Source organism: Aspergillus karnatakaensis (assembly GCF_047715665.1).
Source record: "Aspergillus karnatakaensis strain CBS 102800 unplaced genomic scaffold BJY04scaffold_1, whole genome shotgun sequence".
Lineage (NCBI taxonomy): Eukaryota > Fungi > Ascomycota > Eurotiomycetes > Eurotiales > Aspergillaceae > Aspergillus > Aspergillus karnatakaensis.
The window spans coordinates 1,270,473-1,297,320 of record NW_027395713.1 but is presented as its reverse complement, the minus strand read 5'-3'; the positions used below and the strand labels follow the sequence as shown (position 1 = coordinate 1,297,320).

Here is a 26,848-nt window from a genome sequence, read left to right as displayed (position 1 = left end):
TAGAAACATGAGCATTTCTATACATCAGTGTTGTTGTCAATCCGAGCATGGTCGAATGCAGTGCAAACATGAGACTGATTGTTGTTCAGGAAGAAACTAAAACTCGATATTTACCGGAGACAGCCCTCTACTCCGAACCTCCGGCGGAGGACAAGGTCTGGAGGGCCGAGGCGGATAATTTAGGTCAGGCGCGAACCATGGAACTAGCTATGCGAAGCTCATTGACGGGTCAGATCGGAGATTTGCCAGAAGTTTGGGACCCTGACGTCAATTGACAATCGGAATACTCCTATCTTCTTCTCGGGGGACAAAGCCATTGATTTAGGCAGAATGGAAGAGGGTAATTGAAGCGAGTGACCTCCGAGGCTCCGAGGATTTTTCAAATTTCAGACGACGCAAAGCCGAGGAGGTCACGAATTGATAATCGCTGCAACTGCGAGCAAATAGCAAAGTGGGTTTAGATGAAAAATCCCCACCGAGCCGCAGATCCTGGTTTATTCCCTGCAGATGATCAACGGGAGAGATGTGAACACTGAACACTTAAGTTAGAGGAAGGAAAAATTGGCCTTCCACAAGTTGACTGTTGGCAGTTGCAGCATCGGTACACACGGAGGAGTAGTATGATGAAGGATGAAGGAGCGTGAAGCTGACCACGCATACAATCTATTCGAATCATCGTCTGTCTGACTGTAAGCAAGGAGTGCGCAGATTTGACATGCGTGCCTCGTTGTGATTGTCTCCCCAGACTTGGCCACTGCATGGCGTTTGAGAGTCGGGCTTTCGGGGACTAGCATTTACATGGGCAATGGTGTCCCCATGTCGATGCAGTAGCCTGTCCGTCTGTCGTGTTGCCTTGCTCACGCCCTATCGTCCTATAGGCTGTTATCACTTTGCGTGACATTGTTATACCCCATCAGCCCCGCGCTGATGGAAGTTAGTGTCGACGATGACAAACAGGGAAAGCATGTTAAAGAGGGTCAACGGATTTTTTTTGCCTTCATAAACCCCCTCGGCCTTCGCTAAGAGAATAGTTCGTGACTCGTCTAAGCCATGCGTGGAGATGATTTCAATGAGGCCTGGTGCGCTGAGTGGCAGGTGCACACCGCGCGCACTGAGCACTTGAATCATGCAATTTGACTTTGATGCGCGGGAATCCATGTCTCCTGTGGAGTTCGTGGTGTTGGTAGTGTCCTGCCCCGAATGGATCCAAACCTGCGACCTCGAGCTTGGTCAAGTGAACATTGCAAAATGTTTCCTTTGGAAGGATATAGACAAGGATGCGGTTGGCGCTGACTCTTACTTGACATGCGAGGAGGCAAGCCCTCCGCGCGACGAACTGCCACAATCAGCATGTACTCCGTAAAACTGAGAGACTTGAGATCCTCCGAGTCAAATTTCCTGGGGTGGAGCGTTGGTGCAAACGTCCCACAACGCGCCGCTTGGCAGGGGAACGATGTTCTGATCTGTCCTCATGACCAAAGCTCACGATGCTGCCGAAATTTCTAGATGCAGCACTAACGGCGTTCGCTCGGGCATGGCTTGGGGCAAAAGCGTCATCCCCGTATCCGCTCTGAAGTTGCTTTTTCCTGCTCGCTTGTCCAGCGATTGTCGGTCGAGTTTGGACAAGTCGATGAAGGGCAAAGTTAGAGACCCTTTGCAAAAGATGTTAGTGCATGTATGCGCATTGCCCGCTGGTAGTAAGAGGCAGGGATGGTGTGAGGCCAAGCTGGAGGGGGATGAGCAGCTCACCAAATAGGCAGGACCAGACGTGCAGAATGTAGATTAAATAATAACAATCCACCCTGCTTGGAGAGGTGCTTATGCAGGTCTTTACGAGAATAAACAGGATATGGACTGTAGTAGAGTTTCGTCCGAATCCATGGTGGTTTCTGATTATTGAACCTGAGTCGCTGTCCGCCCCGAACGGGTTACTCCCAAACTTTCTCTCTCCTCGAGTTCCTCGACTGACTACTGTTCCTCTTCGTCTTCACCCTCTCTCTCCCAATCCATCCCATTTTTCTCCCTTGCATTTCATGCTTTTTACACTTTCGCAAAGCACACATTCTTGTTCGTTGCACTCAATACTTGACGGCCTACAGAATCTCCCAGCCTTGTAATAGAGCGTGCCTGTCCTCCCACCTTATCGCTAACTACGCCTACCTCCACCACTACACTCCTGCTCTCTTCCTCTGCTCCCCGCATTCTTCAGGTCACATTCGGGTGCGGGGTGTAACTGCTTCGTCGCTGCGACTTGTACAGTCCATCACCTGCAAATACCCGCAACGCCTAGATCTATACAACTTATCGCTTCTCCCTCACCATGGCGGACAGCAAGCCATCCGTTCTCATTGTCGGCGGACTGGGTATGTGCATAGCATCCATCTAATCACATCAGGGCAACTGAACTTACATTCTGACTTGAATCTCACTGTGCAGGATTCATCGGTCGTCACCTGGCTCTATACATCCACGAAAATCAACTAGCCTCGGAAGTGCGGCTGGTTGATAAGGTCCTTCCGCAGTTGGCTTGGCTGGCGCCGGAGTTCGAAGAAGCCTGCTCCAAGGAGAAGTTTGTCCAAGCTGATGCTAGCCGGGAACGTATGTGATACTCCCTATGTTCTTGCAAGCGAAGTAGTCTACTCAAGCTAACTGTTGTTTCTCCGAAGAGCATTTCTCTCGCATCTTTGATCGCGCCGATGGCCAACAGTTCGACTACGTCTTCAACTGCGGAGGCGAGACAAGGTACTCTCAACCCGACGACGTCTACGAAGTCCGGAGCTATAATCTGAGTGTTGCCCTTGCCCGCGAAGTTGCCCGTCGAGGAATCCGCTCGTTCGTTGAATGCTCCACGGCCCACGTTTACAAAGCCGGCTCCTCTCCGCGAAAAGAAGGTGATAAGCTTGAACCCTGGCACAAACTAGCCAAGTGGAGGATGAAAGCGAACGAGGAGTTGATGAAGATTTCCAATCTTCAGTACGTCGCGTTGCGACTACCGAACGTTTATGGTCCATACGAATCTGGCTGGTTCGCTATGGGTATCTGTCTCGCTCGAATTTATGCCGATATGCAAAAGGATATGGAGCTTCTCTACACTAAAAACCTCAAAACCAACACACTCCATGTTAATGACGCTGCCAGCGCGCTATGGAAGGCTGCAGAATGGAGATATTCCGCTCCCACAGACGGATCCGTCCCGAGGCTATTCAACGTCGTCGATCACAATGACACTCGCCAAGGGGACATTGCTGATGCTCTCTCCGAGTACTTCCAGATCAAAAGCTCATTCTTAGGGTCTTTGGCATCCCAATTTGCTAAACTGAATATGGATGATGTGGTTGATGATATGAACGAGATGGCACTACAAGGCTGGTCCGATCTGATCGAGGAAAAGGGAATCGCACGCCCTGGCCCTATCAGTCCTTTCCTCGAGAAGGATGTCCTCCGAGACCAAGATATGTCGATTGATGGCACTTTATTTGAGACAACAACTGGCTGGAAACCCACCAAGGGGCGCTACAACGCCGACAGTGTTCGCGAAATGGTCGAAAGCTACAAGCGGATGGGCTGGTGGCCTTAGATGACCTCGCCCTCGGAAAATCTCACCGTTCCACCTTCCACCGTCGACGAAAGTTTAGCGCAACCATAATGGGTACCATGAGATGACCCGATCAAGAGATTCAGGGTTGTCAAGTCACGCATGACTACGGATTCTGCTCCACCAAAGATCAATCCGGCTCATGATCGCCAAAAGCTTTCTGGTTGAAACACTTGCGTATAAACTGTACGCAATCTCCGGCCACCCCTGGTTATTGAGACACCAAACCCACGCGCAATCTAGCCGTCTGTAATCTATAATAGCTAGTTATTTCCTTTCCCATTTCTCGCGAGATCCCCTTCGACCAGAGAGTGGAACGCTGGCCTGTTCTATCTTCTTTTTTCTTCTTCTCCGAAGGTGTCATTTACCTTTTACTAGCGTTTTTGTCTCTCTTTCGCAGCATGTCTTGATCGATGTACAGAGTGTGGTCATGTGATGTTTCTTCTCTTGTCCTTCATACTTTGTCCGAGTTATTTGGTCTCGACCATGTACGAGGTACATTCTTGTGTACATTTCTGGATGAACAACTCTCTCCTGTTTTGTCTTGTAAAAATTTTCATTGTACTGAATACCCACATGTTTGATTCATCGGTCGCTGTGCCGGAATACTATGAATTCAGCAGAAGTAGTGTTCATCAAAACCAAGGTCCAGCAATGTCTTTTGGTTGACTTCACTGCAGGACTTTGAGCTTGATTTGCTCTGAACAGTCTTTAGGTGTACCATGTCAGCTTACAAACCTCCACGACACCTTGTAGTAGCAAGACCGAGGAGCTAACAATAAAGATAATAGGGGAAGTCAACATGAAATATGAGCCAAATGCTGTGCTATTAATACATGCTTGATCCTCACCAAGTTTTTTTTTTATTATATCGAAATTGGTGTTCTAATAAGACAAAAGCTAATGCTAGAGAAGCTCGGAGTATTGTATAGTATGGGCTGTCGTATGCTTTCTTCGCGATGCACATTGCAAGCGCTTAAGCCAAAATGGCAACAGTTATAGCATAGGTAGCATCTTTACATGATGGGCGGCTGCGCCCGAAGAGTAAAGTAGACCGTGTGGGTTTGCACACAGGAGAACCAAAGTAAGGGAAAGAACAATCTCTCGAAGGGTTGGAAACGGCAATGGGTGGAGGCCGTAGAATGCAGGAAGTGGGGTGAGTAACCACCAAAGCCCAATATGCGGTCAAGTTTAGAACTCCCAGTTCTCATCAACGGACTTGATGGCCCACTCGAACTTCTCCCGCAGGGCCTTTGAGAAGAATTTCTCAATCGGGACATCGAACTTCTTGCTGAAGACGACTGTGAGTCGAGGGTCGATGTAGTTCTAATGTTTGTTAGAAAATGTCTCAGTGTAATGGCGAAGAGGGCACTCACGATTTTAGAGGTACCTAGAGCGACCTCCTTGTTGTCTTCCTTGTCTTGAGCCTGAAGCTCCATGTTGTCGATACGCTGCTGGATCTTGTCAATTGCAGCCTCGAGTTTTTCCACGGTTGGTCCTCGGCCTTCAGCCTCCACTTTGCCTGTCTTGTTCTCTTTGTTGTACTTCTTCTCTAGCTCCTTCGCAACCTCTAATCGAGTCTCGAGTTCGCTGGCCTTCATTTCTTTCTCTCCCTCTGCCAAAAGCTTCTCGTTGTCCTTCTCGAACTTCTTCTTGATCTTTTGCTGTTGTTCTTCAACTAGGAAAGCCTGATGCTCTTTAATCCAGTCCTTGTCAATGTCCTCGTCCAGTTTGAAGAACTCGGCACCCTTCTTCTTCTTCAGACTTGGATCCAAATCGAGCATCATCTGCTTAAGACGCCACTTCTGATAGCGCTGACCCTTGATCTACACACAGAAAAATGATTAGCCATTGCCGAGCTTAAAAGCTCTAGGAGGGAGGCTAGACTTACCCGTTCGCTCATCTTCTCCATCTGATTCGCATGGGCCGCGCCAACAGTGCGCTTGTGGTTACACAGAATGGCGACTTTGCGGTTTGCATCATTGTACGCCTTGACCTTCTCTGCATTCGTACCAGTGGCGTGCATGTCTTTCAGCAGGGTGGACATGGTGTGCGAAGCGTTGTAAGTACGGAACACCTTCGCGGTTAGACCCTGCATATATTGAGATAGATGCTTGTTGAGGGCAGAAGTCTAAGATTGTTAGTAGTCCACCACTGCATCCTCGTTCAGGAAACAACTCACGGTTAGTCGATCAAAAATCTCATCGCCCTCCTTCTTGGGCGCCTTCTTGAAGATCTTCAAGTTCTTGAAGACCTGCGCATCCACTTCGACTTCATCATAGAATCGAATACTATCCTTACCAAGGAAGTCAAAAACAACCTTGTTCGGGGGCTTGAGTGTGACGTTCTCATACTTCAAAGAGCAGCAGCCCACTGTTTCAGCCTCATCTTCACCCTTCTCATTACCGGCACGAAGCGCAAACTGGTCAATGAGGTAGACGGCGGTGGCCTTTTGCCGCTCTACCATCAACTCATGCTTGAGGTTCTTCTGGTAGTCTCTGCGGATCCGACCAATGTGCTTCTTGAGTTCGCGAGCTTTCTCGAACTTTTTGTAATCACTCTGGCCCTTGACATCGGAATTAGCGGCAAGCATGACATATTTGTAGTTGCCATTGATGTTTTCTTGCCACATAGCAAGCCACGTGCCTTCCTGGTCATGCTTCACCTCTTTCCACTTATGCCCTTCAGGCGGTGGAGGAACTCGAGCTTCTTTGCCGATGTTGATGGTGATTTGCTCCGGCTGCACCCGCGACTTAACATGTCCTGTCTTAGGGTGTTCACCGCGCCCACGGAACAGTGAAGGAGGTTCGACTCGGAAGTTGCCCACTTTTTGTTTACGACCATCCCACATGCAGAACATGTAGGGCGCTTCCTGCTCATCCTTCTCAGCCTTTAAGCGTTTCTTTTCGGCCTGTGGGAGGGCCTTTTTCTCCTGGCGCTGCGCATCATAGAATTCAAAGATTGGCCGGAAGTCGCACTTGGAGAATTCTTTAATGTCAACCTTGTTGCCCTTCTGGTCCTTTGCACCACCGGTCTTTTTGAGAATATCCTTGAAGTCCGTGAAGAAATTCTTTTGAAATGTTGGGTTTTCCACGTTCTGGGTCGAGTTTAACATCCCGCCAAAGAAACCGGCAACTTCTTCGGCATCGGGGTGAAGGTTGACGGGAATGCCATCGTACTTCAACTTGATGTTCTTAGGAAGCGGCTCGTAGGGAGGCGGGAAAACAACGCCGTTGTGTTCGAGAGTCTTCCACTTGATGGTTCCATCACTCTTGGTTGGGTCGTCCCACCATCTGTATTCTTCCTCCTCTTCCTCCTCAGCGTCTGCGCTTTCTTCCTTCTTAACGGAAGTGGGTTTTCCGTTCTTCTTCGCCGGAGTAGCTGACGCAGACTTCGGTTCGGCCTTGACCTGCTTCAATGTTTGTTTCGCTGAAATGGGTTCTTTCTTGACACCGTTCGCCTGTTTCTTCGCTGCCGGTGCTGGCTTGGCCTTTCGGCTTGCACCCGCCTCCTTTTCGGCCTTGATTTGGATCCTCTTCTTTTCGGCCGCAAGTTTCCTTTCAATTGGAATATCGGAATCTGACTCGTCGCCAATCGCAGTTTCGGCAGCTGTAGGAAGCTTCCTTCCGTTGAGAGCTAGTGGCACATCATCATCTGAATCCTCGTCCTTCACTACTTTGCGACGCCGCTTGCTCTGTCGGATAGTCAGTCGCTGAGACAAAAAGCGACGGCAGAGGTGCCGTGGTATAAGGGGGGCGTGGGTGGATGTACCAAGGGTTCGTCCTCCTCACTGCTCTCTGGCTCCGCATACGACTTTGTTTGGCCGATACTGGTTCGTGCCTTCCGCTTGCTGGCACTAGCAGCACCATCTGCGTCTTTCATCTGAACATCGTCGTCCTTCTGCACAGGCCCAAACCGAATAGAAACTCCAGGGTCGACATGTCCGTTGGTTTTTGCGCCGTTTGTTGCCGATTTCGATTGGCCACCTGTTTTCGAATGAGACAATAGTAAGTATTAGGCATGTAAAGAGTACGGTGGATGAGAGTAGCCCCAATAGAGTGTGAAGGAAGAGAAGAGAGGCGCGCTCATTCGGGCTGATGAGAGTAGGCTGCGACGACATACTAGAAGATCTACCGTTCATTTTGACGAGTGGGGTATCATCTTCGGAGGAACTCATTGCTGCTAGAGCCTGACGGACAGGACTTTGTCGAGTCTTCGAAGTAGAGAACAGCTGAGCCCGTGGCGCAAGGAGGTAGAGACGTGGACTCGGAAGTGACTTGCCAAGTCTGGAGAGCCTGACTGGCGCTTGACGAAGAATGAAGTCAATGATGAACTGACCAATGAAGAAAGAGAAAAGAGAAGGAAGTAAGAAGAAGTGAAATGGGATGGGATGAAGTTAGGGCAGGAGAGGCATTGGAAGTGAGAAAAGGCAAGGAGGCAAGGAAGAGCTGAGAGTGCACACGAGGAGAATGAGTGAGAGCAGGTAAGTTTGAGGGAAGAAGAGGAAAGGAAAGGAATGGAAAGCGAGGCTGTCTGGGTTGTTGGGGCCTGAGGCCATCTACCGTCCGGCCTTGCAAGGAACGTGAATTTGAATGTTTCTCCGGACCGTCCAGCCAATCAAGGGATCATCTGTAACTTTGCCTGAGCATGTGTCACGTGACTACTGACGCACTGCGTCTCTGGTCTGTGTAGCCAGCCACAGCACACCTCTCCCCTTTAGGACTAGCGTGCCGGGTGTCGGAAGAACAGAAACAGGAGTTGAATTCGTCGACTTCCACTCATCCACTGTTGACCACCTCCGTCGGCGATTGTACCTCCGTGGTGATTCCCTCCCACCGTTTCTTCGCTTCTATCACCCGTGATACCTTCCTCTCGCCTCAACGGTCCGATTCCGCAATGTTCACCCGTGCTGTTCGCCCGGCTGTGAGGGCTGGTGCTGTTGCGGTTACCCGGTAAGTCCTCGTCCGGCATCTAGCTCGCCCACTGCATCTTCAGCCTCTGTCTTTCAGCGACACAAAGCGATCGGTTTCGGTCATACGGGAGAAATTGCGATGATTACTGACTCTATCGAAGCACTGCGCCCCCCAATGCCGCCAACTTTGCGACCCTCCGTGAAATCGAAGGTCGTCTCAAGTCCATCAAGAACATCAAGAAGATCACCAACACCATGAAGGTCATCGCCTCCACCCGTCTGACCCGCGCTCAGAAGGCCATGTCCGACTCTCGTGCCTATGGTCAGACCTCCAACACCCTGTTCGAGCAGGCCGAGACCAAGCCCCTCGAGGACAAGAAGACACTGCTCGTCGTCGCCAGCTCCGACAAAGGTCTTTGCGGTGGTATCCACTCCGGTCTCAGCAAAGCCACTCGCCGCGTCCTCGGCGAGATCCCCAACTCCGACATTGTGGTTCTCGGCGAGAAGGCCAAGGCTCAATTGTCGCGTACCAACCCCAACGCCATCGTCCTGAGCTTCGCCAACGTCTGCAAGGATATCCCCACATTCGCCGATGCCCAGGCTGTTGCCGACCAGATCGCTCTGCTGTCCACCGACTATGCCAGTGTCAAGATCATCTACAACAAGTTCGTCAACGCCCAGAGCTACGAGCCCACCACCGTTGAGGCCTACTCCGAGGAGGCCATCACCCAATCCCGTTAGTTTTCCGTTTGCGCCTTCGAAAGTTCTCAGTATTGATAATTCTTGCAGCCAACTTCTCCGCCTATGAGGCCGACGAAGAGACCCTTTCCAACCTCCGCGAGTACTCTCTCGCCAACAGCTTGTTCTGGGCTATGGCCGAGGGCCACGCCTGCGAGATTTCGGCCCGTCGCAATGCTATGGAGGCGAGTACCCTGGTCGATAATATAGCCGAAATTGAGCCAGACTAATATTACCTGCAGAACGCCTCCAAGAACGCTGGTGAGATGATCGACAAGTAAGTATCAGTTGGTTTTTATGTGCTAGATGACCACTAACACCGTTCAGGTTCCAGATTCTGTACAACCGTCAGCGTCAAGCCGCCATTACCGGCGAACTGGTTGAAATTATTACCGGTGCCGCCGCCAGCGCCGAGTAGACGCTGTCACGATAATTATTGGGAGGGAGTCGCATGTAGACTAACTCAAACGTACCTAGATTCTCGCCAACCTGTAAAATCTATCTCTATACATTTCGTTTGTACCATTGCTTCCAACAATAGCATTTGATGTATTTCAATTGATATTAAGCTTCAGTGTTAAACCAAATGGAGGCCGAACTGTGACCATAATGAAGCGCTCATTCACACCCTTTCTACCTAGCCCTGAAAGGCCTTCACACCTTCCTGAATAGTCACTTGTTTCTTCACCTCCTCTCACCTCCCCTTTTCTTTATGACAGCATACAATTAAGCGCGATGTTTACTCTCCAGTTGTTTCTTTAGGTTGCTCCTACTGCTCCATGCGAGCAACACCGCCCCTCGCAAAATCCCTCTACTCAAACACAACATTTATCGACTGACACCCTCAACCGATAACACTACAGCAACCATGGCCAACGTCCAAGGGCGCCTGGTCATGAATTGCTACGAAATCCTGGAGATTTCCCCAGATGCAACCCTCAAAGAAATCAACAGCGCCTACAAGAAGCTCGCTCTGAGGCACCACCCAGACAAAGCAGAAGGAGATGCTGCCGCTCGCGAGTTCCAGAAGGTAAACAAGCACCCCCCATGCTCATTGCTATATCATTATAGGCGAATAACACCAAGTAGATCCAAGAAGCTGTCGAGATCCTCCGCAACCCGACTCGCCGCAAGGAACATGACAACATTTTCAGCCGAAATCACAGGGTCTACACTGAAGAGGAATTGCTCTTCGCTAGCCCCGGCTACACGGGATGGAGGCCTAAGGAGATGTATAGACGGTACACCAGCGGCAGGGATCGATACACCTTCAGCTACAAGGAGAGCGTCCACATGAACCCCCACTCCAGAGACTCTCAGGATGAACTCGCCCATTGGAGAAGGCAGTTCGAGGAGGAGGAACGAACACGGGAGGAGATGAAACGGAATGCGGAAGCTTTTGCTGAAGAAGTGGAGAGGGAGGCGGAGCGACTTCGTGGAAAGAGGCAGCAGGCTGAGTATCGCTGGTCCGGGCTGTGGGACCTTGATGCACCTGTGTTCAAGCCCTCAAACAGTGACCTGGGCTCTGAACTTGATCTGGACGGCGAATCCGATACCAGCCAGAAGGAGAATGTTGACCCTGAGCTGAATGCCGATTCTGGAACCGATACTGAGTCCGAACCGGACCTTGTGGTTGAATTCGAGCTTGGTCCTGAGTTTTACGCTGAATTCGATATCAGTAGTATTGCGAACGCCGGGAGCGACGATGATGACACTGATAGAGGTGAAACCGAGTTTAGCCCTGTCAACTACTCTGAGGCCACTGCAGGAATGAGTGTTGGCGTCAACAAGGGCCGTGAAGAGTATGCTTCCGTTCACACAACATCGCCTGGAAAAACCGCTGAGTACGTTACTGCCTCACCTGGGAGCCTACCCAAACACCACACATCCCGCTCTCTGTTCTCTGCGGACGCAAACTCTGCCGGTAATCCAGGTGATGATAGTGCCTCGGTATACTACGACTTCAGTGATGCAGCACAAGCTGACTCAGAAAACGCCGACGACCAAGAGAATGAGGAGCACGATGACAGCCATGAACATGAACGATACTCTACTAGTGAAGGCTCCCAGTGCTCCAGAAGTCCATCAAACAATGACTTGTCTTGTCTCCAGTTCCTTGAAGCCGAGGCCTACCCCTACCTCGTCCCCTTCATTCCATACTTCAGAGGCAAACTCGCTCAAGCAGGCGGCCGATTTACCATGAATGATCTTCAGAAGGAGCTCAAGGGCATGGTGATGGAAACCTACTGCGGGTGGCTTGAAAGCCTGCGCGTCACAATCCCTGGTGCTGGGCCCGCTATTGTATGTGATCCCGATTGGTGCCGCCACCTCGGTTACTGGAAGAAAGGATTTGGTCAGGAGAACTGCAAGAAATGTGGTATTTGGAAGCCTATATACACCCTTGAGTGTTCGGGTTGCGGCATCAAGAAATGCATCGTATGCAAGTTCGAGGGTGACGACTGACAAGTTGTGCATCTGTCTCCTTTCTTCCCTTCTTTCTTTCTTTTAGCCCTGGTGGGAACTTCTCTACTTGGACAGAATTCTATTCGCTTTTGTTTCTGTTCATTGTATTACTGGGTATGTTTGCGACCTTCACTGGTTGGCTGGTGGATTTAGTTCTAAACTACTGTTGAAATGGATATTAGAACCGTAAGGGAATAACAACCTTGACAGTATACGCCCACAATAGCTGGAAATTGTCAGGATCGAGGAAGAGCCTCACTCAGTTTGCCTTTCACTTAGAATCATATTTGCTGTTTCGCTAGAAGACTTTTACATGATGAGGATCGAGACCGGAGTGGTTCTTTGGACACACAGATCCTGGGTTTCATAAAAGTCTGCTAAACACAACATAATGCACCTTGACTTATTCACTGAAGCCCACTGGCCATCTCTATCCACCTGATTCTGCAAACGGAGAAGCCATCCGGGCATAACCTACCAAGACTGCATAGTGAGGTGGTTGCAGCCAGAATGATTGATTGCAATATATTGCTCTGCCTGCCTAGTTTTTGTTGGATGGGTATTTTGGGGGCCACATGATTTTTGTTACTCATTCTTTAGAAAGAGAAGCAGAGCAAGACGTAATCTCAAAGGACTAAAATCCGGAACTTAGTCAGAGTACTATCATACAAGGGAATGACATAACGTGTGAGTATTAGCATGAATTGGTAAAGGACATGATAAGGCGAGACATGATTTTGACGACGAAGCAATCTAGCTCTCTGCACAGCACATCTCTCAGCGCCGGTACACCGGCTAGCTAGGCCGGCGGCAAACGAATTGCCCTATTTCCCCCATACGGTAGTCTCTGTAATGTGGCTGAGGTCCGGGACCGTAGGTAGATAAGATACGTCCTAATCGACCCAACAAGCGCCATTCTCCACGGTATCGCAAAACGGAAAGAGGGTCTTGGTAGGCATGTAGCAAAACAGTTTCTCCGTCTATGAAATAAAGCTCTGTCCAGCGACTCTCTTTGTCTGGTCGCAGAGCTCTGTCGCCTTGTGCTTAGCATAGTGGCTCTTATGATGCGAGGATCCTTCTCAAAGCGCGTCGAGAGACGCCGCTTCTGGTGGGCACCAGGCGAAGAGCGTCCGCGTTTCGCTTTCGGTTCTAGCTCCGGGGCTGGGTTCGGAGGAGGGAACGGCGGAGGAGTTCCTGAGACGGGCGGTTTGAGGCCAAAAGTAGATGGTGTTCGGATCCTCTGTGTCCTATTTTTCAACCGGGGGTCTCTCTTGGCAGTAGTAATCAAAATTCTCCATGTCAGCATTATCCCCGTCAAGTTCTGGCCAGTGAACCTGAAACGCTGTGGTAGGGATGTCTCCATCCGCGTCAAGCCATGCACATTTGACGTCGTCAACGGTACCGATACCATAATACCTACTGATTGTTGACATTATTATGGTTGGTCAAAGTCTTAGACGACGTACCAATAACCATTATTGTAGTCAGTATACTCGTCACAGGAGTATGCCCAATTTCCAGGGTGGAACCCGTACTTCTTCTGGCCGCCAGCCCAAGCCAGGCCGGTCCACGCTATACATATAGCGTCGTTATTAGCCGTAAACAGAGTATAGGTAGGCGCCTCTTGGGTATTGATGTCTGTGGTGCAGGTCGTGTACCCTTCTTCGCAGCTTCCGAGTCGTAAGTTCCCGCGAGAAACTCGCCAGTCTCGTCAAAGAGGCGGATATCCGGCAGGTCCCCGCCTGCATTTGTAAGATCGCCGTTGGTACCGTCGTTGGCGATAACGTACTGAATTTTGGCCTGTTCCGGGGCCTCCGGCATGTTGCTGTCGATAAAGGAGACAGTGGTGATGAGAGTCCCAATAACAGAAATAATGAGAGAGGTGGCCATGATGAAGCAAAGAGGGTACGGGAGTCGCAAGAAAGCTAAGACAAGCCGTGGAACAGAGATTGAGCTGCTGCTGCTTGGCTGTAAGAGTCTGCGAGTCTGAGCATGCCTTCGAGGAGGTGCGAGAGACGGCTTTTTATGTTCGAGGCTGTGAAAAAAGTCAGACAGATTCCTCTAGCGAAGAGAAAACGGCTTGCTACTCACTCTCACCACCTCGTAGAGAGTGCCATGACTCGTGAATCCTACACTGTCCGAGCACACTCTGTAGGACACTACCAAGAATTTCAACCCTGTCAGAGATGGGCAATGAAAACGTACAGCAACCTAACAGCACCCTCGACACTTCTTGAGCCAATGGTAATCCTCCCAAGGCCAGGGTCGATGGAGGCTGTGTGAAACTCATGTGTGATGAGCAGGTGAACATGCATAATCCTGTTTCTGGAGGATCCGGCAGTAGCCGAGAGAGGAGAGACCTTATGATGTTTGTGGAGGAAAAGGAGGAGTGTTGTCTCATAGTCTCATAGCAAGGGCCCAAGTGGCGTTGTTTCCAACACTAATTGGCGGGTGGCAGATCTATCACTGCATGGCGTTTCGCAGACCCCTGTAGGTTCGTGAGCCTGGACATCCAGGGTCTTTCTTTTGACATCAGCCAAGTTACCTTCCTCTTGGCAACCATCGTATCTCGGGGCTGATTCGAGTCATCAGTGCGGAGAGAATATTTAAATCTGGAAAGTATTCCATGTATGTTCGTGAGCAAGAACACCTCTACCCATCTCAACTTTCACAACCAACATGCAAACACTTCAACAATTGCTAGCTGACGCATCGATCGGGCTTGCAGCTGCACATGACCAAATAGCGTTTCCCAACCCTCAGAACCCCATAGTCGAGGTCTCTTCCTGCCAAGCTCTCTCCTGCAGCGCCCCAAATGGCAGCATCTGTGCACTGGGGGAAACCTCATGGCCAGAGGTAGGCGTGGGTATGGCTGCGAATGCTGTAAACACGTCTTCTGGGAACCTCTCTCTCACCCTCATCGACGGATACGGTGCAAACGGCTTCACAGGCTACATATATGAGGGATATGAGTACTCGGATCAGTCGCTCTTCGTTGGCGTCAACCCCGGACTTGGTGACGAAGAATATCCATCTGGATGTGCACTCATGATGCAGTACCAGGGCCAGACGTTTCCGTTGCAATGGAGTTCATCTGAAGACGAAGAGGGGACCGAGATCTCCAACTCCAGAGATGAAAGCTTCCAGAACACGACATCCTGCAGCGGTGTTCTGGACGTATCCTGCCAGTCCACCATAATCGAGATAATTCGGAGCTACCAGGACAACTCGAGCAGCACATCCAATACAACCACCTCCGAGCCTGAGTCTGGCGACAGATGCTCTCGTCTCACACAGTACGTCAACAACCAACTCCGCGGCAATGAATATACCTGCGGCCAAAGCTCATGGATTGCCAATTTCATGAATGTCACCGGGGGGTCCCTGCCCAATGCGGATACCAATCCTGTGATGGACGACAGACTAGGAAACGACGAATGCCGCCCTGTCCTGCCGCAGAGTGACTGGAATTTGCACAAGGTTGCGGACATGCGCCTCTTCTACTTCGTAGACGCCCCGGAAGATGAGAGTGCAAAGGAGTTTTACAGTCCTGTCTTTGGGGGTCGTGCGGGCTTCACTCCTGTAATGACCGTTCTGTATGAAAACGGTGGCCAGAATGATAATGAAAACGGCACTGATGCTGCCCCGGAAGTGTAATTCACTTGCATGAAGACTTTCCAGCGGGATGGAGAGCCACGTCAGGGGCCGTTTGGAAGCGGCGCTTTTGCTGGACCAAGAAGCGCACCTCTGTCTTTCTCGGTGACTCTTCTCGTTCTTGCTTCTGTTGTTTTCGGTTTGTAGTGAGATGCAGCCAATACAGTGAATTCCTGATTGCTCTGATTCATCGTAGCTATTCTGGTTGGTCTTTTAAGTAAAAGAGTTTCAGGCTGTGACTTCGATCTCCTCAAAACGTAGCACAAATGGTCTCATTGTCGAACAGCACATCCGGTTGTTGTTGTCTCAAAGAGGACAAGAAGTGTTGGCCATCCAGTCAGCTGGTATCCAGGTATTCATGTAGTCGAAGAACATACTAAGAATTCTGCATCTTTTTATTCTGTCTCCTCCACCTGACTTTCGCGAGTTTCTGCCTGGGTGATTACTTATCTTGAACTTGATGGCAAATTGAGTCCGCTTTGATGGGAAGATGAGATGGTTCAAGCCTACAAGTCGATGGACAAGGTATCCATGACAAAAGCACATTGCGCAGCTCACCCTCTTACCTGAACCAGTAACAATAGCCGGATTGAGCAATTTATGTTTTAACCGTTATCATGAGTAGGTAAATCTACCTACTTCCTAGTATAATATGCCACAGTACACTAATGATGGGCTAGCCAACCATTGCCTCATGCTTTGTCTCTGAATACATACTGTCTTCCGACTACTCGACCTCGCGATAACTAATACCCAAACAGCCCCCTAAGCTAAACCCACAGGCCTGCCAATACACGAGTCCCTATCACCCCTTGGTGAGTTTAACCACTCACAGCCCCTTACCCTCCACATCGACACCCTGCGCATCAGACCTCTGTGTGAATCTCGCGAGAGCGTCATCAAGCCCGATCTCCCTCGAGATCTCAGCCTGGCGCTCAAAGTCTGCAACGGCCGTGCCCTCCGACCCGAAAATAACATCCATCTCCTCGAGCGAAAGTTGCTTCGTCTCAGGGACGAAGAAGTATATGAACAATCCACCGAGGGTTGTCATTAGTCCGAGGAAAATGTATGTCCCATAGCGGATTCCTTGGAGCATGTCGGGGGTGACTTGGCCGACGATGAAATTGTTCATCCAATCTATACAGAGCCTCATTGTTAGCCCCCAAACACGGATTAAAGATATGGGTGTAGAGCGTGCTGAGAAAATGGAAAGAGACATACTAGCACTAGCACCCAAGCTCGTTCCCTTAGCCCTAACACTGAGCGGCCAAATCTCTGCAATGATAATCCAGGCGCAAGGGCCCCAAGAGTATCCGAAATGCACGACGAAAAGCCAAACCATTGCGACGGCGGCCCAGCCTGCAGCGCGCTGCGACTCCCATTGGTTCTCGTTCTCGGCGAAGATACCAGCGATGATGAAGTGACAGGTTGCCATGCCGATGGCGCCGATCACTAGGATGGGCTTGCGGCCAACATTGTCGACCCAAATGACGGCGGGGATCTTTGCAGGGTTGGTTAAAGTTGAACTAGGTAGGGAAAATGGGGCAAAGCTTACGGTTGCGAGGAACATGGCCACGCCGACGACACCGGTGGCCAGGAGAGAGGTGGTGTTGTTGCTCATGCCGAGTTGTTCGAAGATGGAGGGGGCATAGTAGAGCACAGCGTTCACGCCAGTCCATTGCTGCGAACCTTATTAGTGGACGTAATCGCTTTGAGTCTATGACTGCGTACCTGAAAGGTCATGGTAACTGGAAAAAGTCAGTCTCTGTTGAAGATGTTTGAGAGATAAAAGACATACCTGTGGCGACCATCACACGTCTGAACATGGGCCAGCTAGTGAACAAACTCTTATACCCCGCGGCTTCGAGCTTCAGGTAACTCCAAGTGTTAGTCCTCTCAAGATGAGGGAACTTCTCCTTTTCGGTGCGTTTCTCAAAGATACTCTGTGCCTTGATTTCGAGAAACTCAAGTTGCAAGACAGGATCATCCGCGGGCAGCCCACGAAGGCTGGTTAGCACCTTGATGGCTTCTTCTTCCCTATCGTGATGCACAAGCCAACGAGGTGAGAAAGGCATAAAAATCATGCCGACACCTAGAACTACCGCGGGGGCGAGTTGAAGAGCTAGAGGCAGGAGCCATGAAGCATCTTTCTGTGTCTCTCCGGTGCCGCCGATATGGTTTGTTCCATAGTTGATCCTACGCATTTCAGTACGACAACGCCCACACTGAGATTAGGGCATACCGACCAGAAAGAGACCTATTTGTATACTTGTCAGAACTGTCTTATAGAAAGCCCAGATATAAATGGGAGCACTGACCATGATTCCAAAGGTGATTGCGAGCTGCTGTAAAGCAACTAACGAACCTCTTACTTCCGGTGGTGCTATCTGTAAGGAGTCAGATACTTCTCATTCTCGTGCGTGGATAGCTAATACCTCAGCGTTGTACATGGGCACGCTCATTGAAAGACTGAAAAAAAAAAAAAAAACAACCAGAGTTAGCGACTCACAGTCTCAGCCTTTCGACAATAGTGTAGGCTTACCTTCCAACGCCCATACCCGTAACGAACCGGCCGCCCAGAATATTAGAAGAACTTCCATTACCGGTGGCCGCAGTAAGCTGAATCACCACTCCAATACAGAAAATGCACACATTGGCCAGAATCGTATACTTGCGAGAGAATCTTTCGCAGAGAGGGCCGGAGTATAGAGCACCGAACCAAGCTCCAAGCTCAAGGATGGCTGTTCCGAAATGTTAATAGGACCACTAGAAGGGTTTACGTAGGCATACATGTGAGCCAGCCTTTTCTTGTTTGGTTTGTAACAGCATCGCCCATCTAAAAATGGATGATCAGAGATCATCAGGGCTATTTGCGACCAAGGGAGTGCTTACATGTTCCTCGAAGGAATGCATAACCACTGGGGAATCGAAGTTAGTATGGTCTCAGGAAAGGAGGTGTCATTCCGACTTACAAACACCAGAAAAGACACCCTTCGCAGATATTGTGTTAGCTTGCTATTATTATCAGCAATCTTCTAGAGCTCACACCTGATTGTAGCCATAGAGAAGACTATTGGTATATTAGCATCTGAATTTACAAGAAGAGTAGACTGTAACAGTACCCTCCTAGACAAGCGAACAAAGCGACTCCGAAAACCTTTTTGTTCTGGATCAAACCCGCAAGACCAGACGATGCCCTGAGGTTAGCTCTGCGGACTTGCGCCGCGGCGTCCATTGTCGCTCCGGTATCGCCAGCACCACCCATGATTTATGTTCGCTTGTAGAATCGAAACTGTCGGGAAAGACCTCACGATCGGGGGAAGGAGTTCAAAAGAAGGGAGGACTCGAGCGTAGCCGAGTAACAGACCAAGAGGGATGGCGCACGGTTTACATATGAAGAACCAGTCTCACTATTCCGGCTATTTCTAAGAGGATATTCGCAAAAGATCCCTGCTCGAGCATGTATTTCTGGCGCAATGTTCCACTCAAGGCCGCCGGCGCGCTGAAGGATTGGTCACTCGCAAAGTCAATTTATGCCGGTGTATCCATACGCGTGTTGAAAGGCCAGCTGAGGATTGACCAAGGCCTTCACCATGCCATAACTCGTTTTGGATCGGCGTCATCCGCTAGGAAGCGTGTGGTTGGGCCGACACGATTGGTAGACTCTGAGGCGCTAGCCTTGCGTTTTGGCTGAATCCCCGGATAAAGGCGCATTGGAGGGAAAACTCCAGTGGGGTAAGGACCGTGCCGGGGCACTTGCAGAATGTGGAGAGACTCGCCAGAACAACCTGATTCGAGGAAGTATCAGTCTTTCAGCAGACCGAGCAACATGATGCGGTGAGCGAGCCGCCAATTCATCCCAAGTTCTTGGTACGCCACAACCTGGATAGAGTCTAAACAATCTTTCCAGAGATTCCTGGAGCAATGTGGATCATACAGGTCATCTCCAACTAGGGTCTTAAGGATGAATAAGGGACCGAAGCTTGTTTCGGCGGGTATGCTCCGGGCATTGCTCCGGGCATACCCCTAATTTTGCGGGCAAAGTGAGCTGCCGGCTATATTCAGATTTATCTATCGAACCGGTAAATGAGTAGCTCGCGGTTCGAATTCTCGCCGACCAAATACCGTTCCGTTCCGCAAATCCTGCCTTTGCCTGTGAGCTCAAATATCTGGGCGTTCTTCATAGTGACCGCCGAGGAAGGGGTTCTAACGGTCAGCGAAGCCTTCAAGTTGAATGGCCAGGTGGCTTCTGATAGATGAAGACAAAAGCCTACTTGGGCTTGTTCGTCGACTGTTTCTGAGATTATGGTATACCATGGTTCCTCACAGACTGCAAGGGTGAGCGGGCTTGCCTGTAAGCTGCTATTTCCACGATAGGGGGGCAGAATGAGGTCGAGGTCCTGTCTCAGGCAAGGCCCGTAGCCATTAACCGGGATGCTCGTTACGTGGACCTGCGAAGTCCATTCAGCCGGCCCAACAAACCTATCCACAGGACCGGTGCATAGGTTCTCGAAGATCTCTATCGATTGGTTGTCATCCGTAATGTTTAGCCACTGTATGCCTGGAAGCCCGCGTTGTCGGACTGAGTAGAACCCTAGCTCTCTGAACCCAAATCGCGAGACGATGAAAGGACCTGAGTCTTCTTCTCTCCCTTCCCCGCGTAGTCGCCCTGTGGGGTCTAATGAGGGCCTGTAATCAGACGGCTTAGAGATATCCCACACAGACAGTGATTCTATCGGAGCGTCATCATCTGCAGTGTATAGACTGCGATTTGGCTGCCAGATGTAAATGGCATAATGGGTCTGACTATGAGTAGAGTAGAACCTGTCCCGCTCGCTGAGAGGGTGGCCGAGAAACATGATTTTCCATTCGTTGCGGAAGGTAATACTCCATCCGCTGGATGTTCTGCTCACGTCGAACGAAGAGGCGAAGTGACGATGAACACCATCACTGTCATTCAGCCAGTGAAAGGCTTTAGGCTCCGCCCATTCGACGACAAGGACTCGCCTTTGTAGCCTCACCCGCCGAATGACCTTCCCCGTAATTATGAATGGCACCATGAATTTCCTGTCACTATCGAGGTCCATAAGAACCAAACAAGTATGGTCTGCGCTGGGGTACACCAGTAAGCCATCATCGTAGGACCAAAAAGACTCCGAGAAAGGTAGATCCACCCGCTGCATCAGATGGCTTGCGTGGATGTCCCACGGTTGCACCTGGAACCATTCTCTTTCGCCGGAGATGCCAAACTCTTCGCACAATTTAAGCCTCTGTATTGATCTTGGTTTACCGCGACCGAGATGGTCATACCTCGATGCGATTTGATCGAACAATGAGCGCCAGTAGTTGTTGTCCCTTGAACCGGACGGAGGCTCAGGTGAGTGGCTGCCGTAGAGCTCTCTGACTTCATCCGCCAAGGGGAAAAGCTTTTTCAAAAGTGGTATCAAGTTGGCTGGTTCCCTAAAAGCCTCGTTCCACAGCCGGGAGACACGCCTGCAGCGAACTATATCTCTAGATCCGAGGAAATCTAGGACCATCCAGAACAACTCGCGTGGCAATAAGGGAAGGTCTAAGGCGGGGACCTGTTCGAGGGCCTGTCGCACGCTGGTTGCTTCTGCCATGGCGCGCAGGATAGAGGAAGTCTTGGTTAGGCTTTAGCCTGTGGAGTAAGAGTAATGTCAAATGAGCTTCTCACCCCATACTTGATGGGAACGCAGGAACAGCGGAGGTGGAACGACTGAGTGCGGGGCGGAGTTGAAAGCCGCAAGCTGCAACCCGCGTCACATGCCAAGAGCTTCAGGACACCTTGCTTCTACCTTCAATCATCCTGCCAGCTTGCTGCTCAAATACTGCCCGTGTCCTTGCTGACATGCTCTGCCCATGACCCTTGGTCTTTGCATTTGAATTATACCTTTGCTCACCACGTAATCGCGCACTAACACCATGATGCTGCAGAGTGCTACGCTTTTTCTCGTCGCGTCGCTTCTGGCAGCTCTGCCAGTCAATGCAGATGGGCTGTACACTAAGAAATCCCCCGTCTTGCAGGTCAATCAAAAGGGGTATAATCAGCTGATTGCCAATTCTAATTACACCTCCGTATGACGCAACCTGACTCCCAATTTCTCGAAACAAAGCTGACGCACCTGAACTAGATTGTAGAGTGAGCCTCCCATCCCATGTGCATCCCCAGCGATTCCTAAACGATCCGATTTTTTTTAGGTTCTACGCCCCTTGGTGCGGTCACTGCCAAAACCTGAAGCCTGCCTACGAGAAAGCTGCGAAGAACTTGGAAGGATTGGCCAAAGTCGCGGCGGTCAACTGCGATGAGGAAGCAAACAAACCATTCTGTGGACAGATGGGCATTCAGGGCTTCCCGACGTTGAAGCTTGTGACACCTTCAAAGAAGCCTGGAAAGCCTAGGGTTGAGGACTACCAGGGTGCTAGGACTACCAAAGGCATCGTCGACGCTGTTGTGGACAAGATTCCAAACCACGTGAAGAGGATCACAGATAAGACTTTGGAAGGGTGGTTGTCTGAGGATCAAGAGGCTCCAAAGGCCCTTCTATTTACGGAAAAGGGCACCACTAGTGCTCTGATCCGTGCCCTTGCCATCGACTTCTTAGGTAGCCTTAAAGTCGCGCAGATTCGAAACAAGGAATCAAATGCGGTTGACAAGTTCGGGGTCACGGAATTCCCGACTCTAGTCCTGCTCCCCGGAAATGGAGCAGAGCCCATACTCTACGATGGCGAGCTGAAGAAGGGACCCATGGTCGAGTTCCTTAGCCAAGCTGCGTCCCCGAACCCAGATCCAGCGCCAGCATCCGAGAAAGGGAAGAGCAAACCGTCCAAATCGGCCGAAACTGAAAAGTCCAAATCCGAGAAAACTTCGGAGCCTGAGGCCGCCACCGAAGAGAGCGACCCTACAGCTCCCGTCCAGGTGCACACTCCAGCTCCTGCTATCGAAACCCTCACAACCCCAGCGTCTCTTGAAAGCGCCTGTCTCGCACCAAAGTCTGGCACTTGCGTTCTCGCTCTCCTGCCGGAGTCCGGCGAACTTGATTCAGAGCTCACTGGTTCTACCAAGGACGCTTTGGAGAGCCTTGCCGAAGTCGGTCATAAACACGCCGAGAGAAAGTCCAAGCTGTTCCCATTGTACAGCATCCCCGCGTCTAACGCTGCATCCAAGGCCCTCAGAGTCGGACTTGGCTTGGCCGAAGATGCACAGACAGTTGAGATTGTTGCTCTGAATGCACGAAGAAGCTGGTGGAGACAGTACGACCCTTCAGAGGAGGCCGACTACGGAACAGTACGGGTAGAGGCATGGATCGACGCTATTCGTTTAGGAGAAGGGTCCCGCAACAAGCTGCCGGAGGGCATTATCGTCTCCCAAGCCGAGCCTGAGAAGAAGGCTGCTGACCATGATGAATTGTAGATGTTAGATGGTTCATTGGATTGGTTCAGCTGAAAAGCAAAATGAAGCTAGCAGGAGCGTAATGTACTACAAACAATGATATGACAGGATATATTTGTTACATCTTGGTCAATCCTCCTATAAATAATCATCGTCGCAGCCACAACGGGCAGTGCTTGCTCTAGTCACTGAATGGCTCAATAATACACAGGGAGGTCGGGATGGGTTTGCTCAAGGATCTTGGGTCTAAGCAGTAGCTCCAGTATGTCTGGAGAGTTGGTAAGCAGGGAGGGAAGAAGAAACCGGCTTTATGGTTCTCTTGCTATACCTGGTTAAGGCATTAATCAGCAAGAGCTAAAAGTGAATATATATTCAGCCACTTCAATTAACACTCTATATTCATAAACACCATGTTTACGCCATAACCCTCTTGGCCAAACAACGAGGGCCATCCATCAACTTTTGCATCACAGACAGGCATCTAGCCTACCTTTTCTTCTTCTTCCCCTCAGTTCCCTTCTGGATAACCTTCTGCCGTTTTGACTCAACCTCCTGGTCGTAGATATCACGCGCAGACTCGCCCTTCTTGCGCTTACTCTGCTTCGAGGACTTGACGCTGACTGTTCCCGCGCCGCCAGCACGGATCTGCTTCTCAGCGTCTTCCCACCCGGCTGTGCCATTACTTATCTCGTATCTGAAGGCTAGAAATCAGTTATTGTTTTTCCTTCGGAGATGGGATGATTGAGGACTACGGTAGGGTAGGGTAAGTAGGGTAGGGCTCACTTGTCTAGAGGCAGAGCGTCGATCAGCGCACGTTGCTTCTCGCGCATCTCAGCGTTGACCTCATCACCGCCTGCTTTGAGTTCATCGTCGAGACTTGTCTCGAGAGGCTTGAAGCGCTCCTCAACAACTTCATCGTGGGCGTCCGTTGCTTCCGTAGCAGGGGCAGTTTGAGCGGGAAGAGCTTCGGCAACGGCGGATTCTTGAAGGGCGCGGAAGTGTGTTGAGAACTTGCGGACGATCTTCAAGAACATGGCGAGGAGCTGCGAGGACTGAAGGGTGGTTTCCTTTTCAACGTCATCGAATGACTTGCGCTGCAGACCGATGGCGAGGAGGATGGACTTTTGCACGCCCGAAAGTGAGACTTTGTCAAGACGGCCGGAGAAGTACCAGTTTGCGAGTGTGGGGACCAAGTCCAGAATGACATGGTAGTCGAGTAGGTTGTTTGCGTAACTGTCAAGACGCTTGAGGTCGAATGGGGAGAACGCGGCGTCGAGGTCGGATTTACGGAGAGGAGGAGGGGTGAGAGAAAGGTCGAGGTTGGCGCCGGCGGTTGCGGACTCGCCAATGCTGAGGGATAAGATGGAGGGAAATGTGCGGAACTGGTAGGAAAGGAGGGACACGAAGCGGCGGTGGAAGTCACGCGCGAAGGCGCCGAGCCAACTGGCGTCGTTGGTGCCGGTGGTTAGGGTTCGGAGCATGACACAGGAGTGCTCGCCAGTAAGGTCGTTGGGGGTTTGGCGGAGGTAGACAGGAGAGAATGAAGCGCGCTTCCAGAACTTGTGGAGAGCTGAAGTCAAGCCGTAGCTGACACCGAGGTAATCCAGTTCGTCTGGTCGACGCTCTGACAGTTTGCCGAAGAGTGGAGGCATGGATCTAATATCACGGACTTGAATGTTGTCGTCAAGGAGATTCGAATTCGCAAGCTCTTCATCTGTGACCCTGACCATCTCTTCTTGTGCGTCTGCAATGTTCTCGGACAAGTCGGTGAACTTTCCTTCAAAAAAGTCCACCAAGAGCTCCAGGGCACGAGAGCCATAGCCCATGCTTAGGTACTCTGGATTCGTTGCGATACGGACAACCCTGGCTCCAGAAAGACCGGCAAAGTCTTCATCTTGGAACTGCTGACTGACAAGCCAAGGAATTAAATCACCGCCTGCCCGTTGGCCACGGCTCAAGCTATTGAGAACACTTTGTCGGCTGATGCGACCTTCTAGGGCAACCTGGATGACACACAATGGCTCCGGCAGCTTGGCGGCATCCTCGTCAATCGGGGGAACGAGAACGAATAGTTGATGTGCTGGCGCATCACTCATTAATTGGAGATCGTTTGGCGTGTTCTTGTAATGACTGGCAACGTAGAGAGCCATCATTTGCTGGAGGAACTTCTCGGAGACAGGGTGGAAAGAGAACAAGGTATCACGGTTGACCTGGAGAAGCTGGCACTGAGAGGGGTGCGGGCAGCCTTGTGTGTTCATCTTGGATTTGGGTAGTGTTGCGTCGAGACACAGAACCTTATTCAACCACTTCTCTACAGAATCACCCGGTGCGTATCTGATAGGCTCGGCTAGAGTAATCTCCCTCAGAGATCGCCCGCCCAAACCTTTGTCAGAGTTCTTTTCAATTTTCCCAGTTGCTCTTGAAGCAACATCAGTCTCGTCATCTGTGATCTTAGCGCCGCCTCTTGACTGCTCACGCAGTTGCTGTATCAGCTTCAGTGACAGTGACCTTCCAGTTCCTTCGTAACCGTTAATGGTCGAAGCCATAAAGACCAAGTATGGGCCCATCAGTTTCCGGACGAGCGGGAGGGGGATTGCTGCAGCTTCATCAATGACCAGGAGTTCAGCTTGGCCCAGCACGTGGGCATCTTGGGGTTGGATGTATTGAATCGTCTGTCGGTGCTGGCGGTGGATGTTCACGCGAACAATGGCCTTGTTGAAATCGGGGTTGGTAGATTGGAGGATGGTGTAGTCGGCATGATCAGCGTATCCAAGAGCATCGAATCCCTTGAAGATGAATTCAAATAGGGTCTTCAAGTTTTCAGGGCTTGGTGAGGTGATGAAAACGTTGCTGTAGCCGTAGGCAATCGCTGCTGCGATGGCAACACCAAGAGCCGCAGACTTTCCACGACCTCTAGCGGCAGTCAGAGTGACCGTGCTACGCAGCGTTTTCTCGGCAATCGCATCAACAAAGGTGAGGAGTGCCTTTGCTTGATCAACGGTTCGGGCCAGGTTGACCAATGACCCAACGGGTTGAGACTCCGCTAGATCATCCTTGATCTTAGCTAGCTCCTTCTGAGGACCTGTTTTCTCCTCGTTCTCTTCCGGTGCTGGGAGGGGCTTCACGTTCTTTCCGCCGGAGATGGGCAAGACATTCATCTCGTCGTCGATGACCAAGCAGGAGTCGCAGCTTCCGAGAGACAGAATAAAACGCTCGTTAAAACGGGCCACGACATCGTCATGTGCTTCTGTTCTGTATCTCGAATGGATATCCATCGATAGTGTATAGAGTTGTTTCAAGCTTTGCATGCCCTTCAAAAGCAAAATCACGGTACCACCTCCTTCAACGGTTTCGATGGTTCGTGCGAGCAGGTTCGGTGTAATGGCTTCGAAGTCCTGGAGAATGCACATGCCATAGGTGTTTCCGAGGATTTTCTCCGTTTCCTTGTAGTACACATAGCGGATCTGGTTAAGAGTGACGAACAGTTCGAATGGGTCTTCATCGTTCGCCTCGCGAATTCCTCGCTTCACATCTCGCTTGATCTTGGCCTCTCGCTTCTTCCGATGACTCGTAAATCCTAGCAGATCTTTCTTGTACGCCCATAGAACGGATTTGTTTTGTTTGACGTCGAATTGCGAGCGGATATGGTAGAGGTTGACGATGATATCTTTGGCGCGGTCACCGACGATGACGAAGAAGTTGCGCTTCTTCTCCTGGATGCCATTCTGGATCAGCGCAGGAATGCGCGAGTCAATTGCCTTTCGAGGCATTTTGTCGGCGGGCGAGTATATCTCTCAGCCTTGAAGCGCACTGCATACGAAAAGTTTCTGCACCGGCAGAAGAGAAAAAAGTTGTTGGCGGTGTTCATACTGCCGAAATCTACCGCCTGCAGCTAGTCACCGCCTGTGAGCTCCTCTCCGCTTTTACGCTAAGCCTAGAATAGCCTGTTGCTCACGTGACATTAAAGATGCTGGGCGGCAGGCGGCTGGGTGCACAGGGCATCTGTTACTTGCCAAGCGCTAGGCGGCCGGTCGGGCGAGTGAGAGTGTTTGCATATATCAATTCGGAGCACCGA

At 50.7% G+C, this 26,848-nt stretch overlaps 10 protein-coding genes across 10 annotated transcripts; 4 read left to right on the top strand and 6 right to left on the bottom strand.

Moving 5' to 3' along the window:
• Positions 1-2,219: 2,219 nt before the first annotated feature.
• Positions 2,220-3,804, top strand: BJY04DRAFT_6166 (NAD-dependent epimerase/dehydratase family protein). Its single transcript, XM_073720736.1, has 3 exons — positions 2,220-2,363; positions 2,437-2,598; positions 2,667-3,804. Exons 1-3 carry the CDS (start codon positions 2,321-2,323, stop codon positions 3,575-3,577), a joined length of 1,116 nt encoding a protein of 371 aa, XP_073577539.1. The 5' UTR covers positions 2,220-2,320; the 3' UTR covers positions 3,578-3,804.
• An 887-nt stretch (positions 3,805-4,691) lies between these two features.
• BJY04DRAFT_6150 (DNA topoisomerase 1) lies at positions 4,692-7,627 on the bottom strand. The gene is made up of 5 exons (XM_073720732.1): positions 7,367-7,627; positions 5,778-7,289; positions 5,487-5,726; positions 4,972-5,421; positions 4,692-4,921 (listed from the first exon to the last, which is right to left on the bottom strand). Exons 1-5 carry the CDS (start codon positions 7,475-7,477, stop codon positions 4,787-4,789), a joined length of 2,448 nt encoding a protein of 815 aa, XP_073577538.1. The 5' UTR covers positions 7,478-7,627; the 3' UTR covers positions 4,692-4,786.
• A 757-nt stretch (positions 7,628-8,384) lies between these two features.
• Positions 8,385-9,852, top strand: BJY04DRAFT_176489 (F1F0 ATP synthase subunit gamma). Its single transcript, XM_073709489.1, has 5 exons — positions 8,385-8,547; positions 8,669-9,243; positions 9,297-9,430; positions 9,488-9,522; positions 9,573-9,852. Exons 1-5 carry the CDS (start codon positions 8,492-8,494, stop codon positions 9,661-9,663), a joined length of 891 nt encoding a protein of 296 aa, XP_073577537.1. The 5' UTR covers positions 8,385-8,491; the 3' UTR covers positions 9,664-9,852.
• A 261-nt stretch (positions 9,853-10,113) lies between these two features.
• Positions 10,114-11,708, top strand: BJY04DRAFT_212747 (DnaJ domain protein; the record flags this gene model as incomplete). Its single annotated transcript, XM_073714678.1, has 2 exons — positions 10,114-10,275; positions 10,335-11,708. 2 exons carry the CDS (start codon positions 10,114-10,116, stop codon positions 11,706-11,708), a joined length of 1,536 nt encoding a protein of 511 aa, XP_073577536.1.
• Positions 11,709-12,955: 1,247 nt separating this feature from the next.
• On the bottom strand, positions 12,956-13,598 carry BJY04DRAFT_212746 (uncharacterized protein; the record flags this gene model as incomplete). The annotated part of the gene is made up of 3 exons (XM_073714677.1): positions 12,956-13,124; positions 13,175-13,280; positions 13,367-13,598. 3 exons carry the CDS (start codon positions 13,596-13,598, stop codon positions 12,956-12,958), a joined length of 507 nt encoding a protein of 168 aa, XP_073577535.1.
• A 781-nt stretch (positions 13,599-14,379) lies between these two features.
• Positions 14,380-15,106, bottom strand: BJY04DRAFT_176482 (uncharacterized protein). Its single transcript, XM_073709488.1, has one exon. It carries the CDS (start codon positions 14,903-14,905, stop codon positions 14,690-14,692), a length of 216 nt encoding a protein of 71 aa, XP_073577534.1. The 5' UTR covers positions 14,906-15,106; the 3' UTR covers positions 14,380-14,689.
• A 1,085-nt stretch (positions 15,107-16,191) lies between these two features.
• Positions 16,192-18,627, bottom strand: BJY04DRAFT_212744 (sugar porter family MFS transporter; the record flags this gene model as incomplete). The annotated part of the gene is made up of 14 exons (XM_073714676.1): positions 16,192-16,499; positions 16,584-16,863; positions 16,918-17,043; positions 17,094-17,110; positions 17,161-17,558; positions 17,609-17,619; positions 17,681-17,749; positions 17,798-17,831; positions 17,905-18,103; positions 18,153-18,198; positions 18,255-18,280; positions 18,335-18,353; positions 18,411-18,432; positions 18,485-18,627. 14 exons carry the CDS (start codon positions 18,625-18,627, stop codon positions 16,192-16,194), a joined length of 1,698 nt encoding a protein of 565 aa, XP_073577533.1.
• Positions 18,628-19,242: 615 nt separating this feature from the next.
• BJY04DRAFT_6096 (F-box protein) lies at positions 19,243-21,071 on the bottom strand. The gene has a single exon (XM_073720723.1). It carries the CDS (start codon positions 20,981-20,983, stop codon positions 19,430-19,432), a length of 1,554 nt encoding a protein of 517 aa, XP_073577532.1. The 5' UTR covers positions 20,984-21,071; the 3' UTR covers positions 19,243-19,429.
• Positions 21,072-21,169: 98 nt separating this feature from the next.
• On the top strand, positions 21,170-22,894 carry BJY04DRAFT_176477 (putative disulfide isomerase). The gene is made up of 3 exons (XM_073709487.1): positions 21,170-21,458; positions 21,515-21,522; positions 21,582-22,894. The coding sequence occupies exons 1-3, from the start codon at positions 21,306-21,308 to the stop codon at positions 22,792-22,794; spliced, it is 1,374 nt and encodes a 457-aa protein (XP_073577531.1). The 5' UTR covers positions 21,170-21,305; the 3' UTR covers positions 22,795-22,894.
• A 254-nt stretch (positions 22,895-23,148) lies between these two features.
• BJY04DRAFT_225590 (ribosome biosynthesis protein KRE33) lies at positions 23,149-26,571 on the bottom strand. Its single transcript, XM_073718238.1, has 2 exons — positions 23,557-26,571; positions 23,149-23,467 (listed from the first exon to the last, which is right to left on the bottom strand). The coding sequence occupies exons 1-2, from the start codon at positions 26,541-26,543 to the stop codon at positions 23,260-23,262; spliced, it is 3,195 nt and encodes a 1,064-aa protein (XP_073577530.1). The 5' UTR covers positions 26,544-26,571; the 3' UTR covers positions 23,149-23,259.
• Between the last annotated feature and the right edge of the window lie 277 nt (positions 26,572-26,848).

What these genes read in the sequence shown, in the direction of transcription:
- BJY04DRAFT_6166 (XM_073720736.1), top strand. Translation starts at nt 2,321, where the DNA reads ATGGCGGACAGCAAGCCATCCGTTCTCATTGTCGGCGGACTGG. An exon ending in TCTCATTGTCGGCGGACTGG is followed by an intron (nt 2,364 to 2,436) that starts GTATGTGCATAG and finishes CTCACTGTGCAG; the next exon opens with GATTCATCGGTCGTCACCTG. An exon ending in AGCTGATGCTAGCCGGGAAC is followed by an intron (nt 2,599 to 2,666) that starts GTATGTGATACT and finishes GTTTCTCCGAAG; the next exon opens with AGCATTTCTCTCGCATCTTT.
- BJY04DRAFT_6150 (XM_073720732.1), bottom strand. Translation starts at nt 7,477, where the DNA reads ATGAAAGACGCAGATGGTGCTGCTAGTGCCAGCAAGCGGAAGGCACGA. An exon ending in AGATTTTTGATCGACTAACC is followed by an intron (nt 5,727 to 5,777) that starts GTGAGTTGTTTC and finishes TAACAATCTTAG; the next exon opens with ACTTCTGCCCTCAACAAGCA. An exon ending in TGGAGAAGATGAGCGAACGG is followed by an intron (nt 5,422 to 5,486) that starts GTAAGTCTAGCC and finishes TTCTGTGTGTAG; the next exon opens with ATCAAGGGTCAGCGCTATCA.
- BJY04DRAFT_176489 (XM_073709489.1), top strand. Translation starts at nt 8,492, where the DNA reads ATGTTCACCCGTGCTGTTCGCCCGGCTGTGAGGGCTGGTGCTGTTGCG. An exon ending in GGTGCTGTTGCGGTTACCCG is followed by an intron (nt 8,548 to 8,668) that starts GTAAGTCCTCGT and finishes ACTCTATCGAAG; the next exon opens with CACTGCGCCCCCCAATGCCG. An exon ending in CCCGTCGCAATGCTATGGAG is followed by an intron (nt 9,431 to 9,487) that starts GCGAGTACCCTG and finishes TATTACCTGCAG; the next exon opens with AACGCCTCCAAGAACGCTGG.
- BJY04DRAFT_176482 (XM_073709488.1), bottom strand. Translation starts at nt 14,905, where the DNA reads ATGGTGGACTGGCAGGATACGTCCAGAACACCGCTGCAGGATGTCGTG.
- BJY04DRAFT_6096 (XM_073720723.1), bottom strand. Translation starts at nt 20,983, where the DNA reads ATGGCAGAAGCAACCAGCGTGCGACAGGCCCTCGAACAGGTCCCCGCC.
- BJY04DRAFT_176477 (XM_073709487.1), top strand. Translation starts at nt 21,306, where the DNA reads ATGATGCTGCAGAGTGCTACGCTTTTTCTCGTCGCGTCGCTTCTGGCA.
- BJY04DRAFT_225590 (XM_073718238.1), bottom strand. Translation starts at nt 26,543, where the DNA reads ATGCCTCGAAAGGCAATTGACTCGCGCATTCCTGCGCTGATCCAGAAT. An exon ending in GACGCTCTGCCTCTAGACAA is followed by an intron (nt 23,468 to 23,556) that starts GTGAGCCCTACC and finishes TCTAGCCTTCAG; the next exon opens with ATACGAGATAAGTAATGGCA.